Source organism: Piliocolobus tephrosceles, chromosome 16, assembly GCF_002776525.5.
Source record: "Piliocolobus tephrosceles isolate RC106 chromosome 16, ASM277652v3, whole genome shotgun sequence".
Taxonomy (NCBI): Eukaryota; Metazoa; Chordata; class Mammalia; order Primates; family Cercopithecidae; genus Piliocolobus; species Piliocolobus tephrosceles.
Window position 1 is genome coordinate 76,911,878 of NC_045449.1, and position 1,428 is coordinate 76,913,305.

Consider the following 1,428-nt stretch of genomic DNA (forward strand, 5'->3'; position numbering starts at 1 on the left):
GGCAGAAGGGGTTTTTCACAGTTCTGGAGGCTGGGAAATCCAAGAGTAATGCTCCAGCAGAGTCAGTGTCTGGTGAGGGCCACTTCCTGGCTCACACAGGTGCCTTCTCCCTGTGTTCTGACAGAGCAGGAGGGGTGAGGGAGCTCTGTGGGGCCTCTTTTATAAGGGCCCTAATCTCATTCATGAGGCCCCACCCTCATGTCCTAATCACCTCCCAAAGTTCCCACCTAACATCATTCTAATACTATCACCCCAGGGGTTTCAAATACGAATTTGCAGGGAGGTGGACACAGAGATTCAGATCATAGTAGTAAATCCCTACCCAAGAAGAAGAAATTTTAGGTCTACCAGGTTCTTTCTTTCCTTTCTTTTGTTTCTCTTTGTCTTTCTTTCTCTCCTTCCTTCCTTCCTTCCTTCCTTCTTCCTTCCTTCCTTCCTTTCCTTCCTTCCTCTCTTTCTCTCTCTCTCCTTTTTGAGATGGAGTCTTGCTCTGTCACCCAGGCTGGAGTGCAATGGCATGATCTTGGTTCACTGCAACATCTGCCTCCTGGGTTCAAGCAATTCTCCTGCCTCAGTCTCCCAAATAGCTGGGATTACAGGCATGTGCCACTACAACTAGCTAATTTTTGTATTTTTTGGTAAAGATAGGATTTCCCCATGTTGTCCAGGCTGGTCTTGAATGCCTGACCTCAAGTGATCTGCCTGTCTTGGCCTCCCAAAGTGCTGGGATTAGAGTTGTGAGCCACCACGCCTGGCCTCTACTAGGTTCTTAACAAGTGGCAGACCCAGTTACCACCAGGACACTTTTTGTCAGTATTTGAACAACATGAAACTGTTTCAGTATGTAAGTTATAAGAAACCACGAGTTATAGTCTAATAATCTAAGCATGTTTACTTACCGCCTCGGGGAGAAGGAGAATCGTGTCCCCCAATGATCACGTGGACACCAGAATCTTCCAGTTTCACTCTCCATTTTTCAATGATAGCCCCAGACTTGTCCTGAAAGCAGAACGCTGGCAGGTCAGGAAACTGCCCTCAGAACAGTCAACCGTTGCTGACACTGGGGCTGAGTCACCCGACAGGAAGTTGATACAAACCTTACTGGCATCATTGAAAACAGACAGCTCCATCGTGCCTTCAAAGTCCTGCTGCAAAACAGACCTCAAACATTCATCCAGCCAAGGTTCAGCATTGTGGACGGGGAGGATAATAGACTGGAATTCAAAAACAATGGATTAATAGAAGTGTGTAAACTTAGTTCCCTTTCCATGGCTCTAATTTACCTCCCCTTCACCATCCGCACATATGCCGTGACAAACAAAAGGTGTCCACTCCTTCTCTCCAGGCTCTTAACATGCTCGTAAGATTTTTTATGCCTTAGCTTTCCCTGAACTGCCTTCCATATGCTTTTGAAAGGGGGAAAAAAAA

General features: G+C 46.5%; 1 protein-coding gene across 10 annotated transcripts in view; it reads right to left on the reverse strand.

Moving 5' to 3' along the window:
- Window positions 1–1,428, reverse strand: part of B3GNTL1 (UDP-GlcNAc:betaGal beta-1,3-N-acetylglucosaminyltransferase like 1) — a 127,379-nt gene that overhangs the window by 123,682 nt on the left and 2,269 nt on the right. For 7 of the 10 annotated variants that reach the window (XR_002726734.1, XM_023194090.1, XM_023194089.1 and 4 more), the window contains 2 exons: window positions 1,098–1,214; window positions 900–999 (listed from right to left, as the gene is read on the reverse strand). Coding sequence is in view for 6 of the 10 variants with exons in the window: in XM_023194090.1 (XP_023049858.1) it covers window positions 900–999; window positions 1,098–1,214 (217 nt within the window). In the remaining 4 variants the exon portion in view is untranslated. Of the gene's footprint in view, window positions 1–899; window positions 1,061–1,097; window positions 1,215–1,428 lie in introns of those variants that run through there. The other 3 variants (XM_023194099.1, XM_023194098.1, XM_023194096.1) reach the window with 1 other exon arrangement.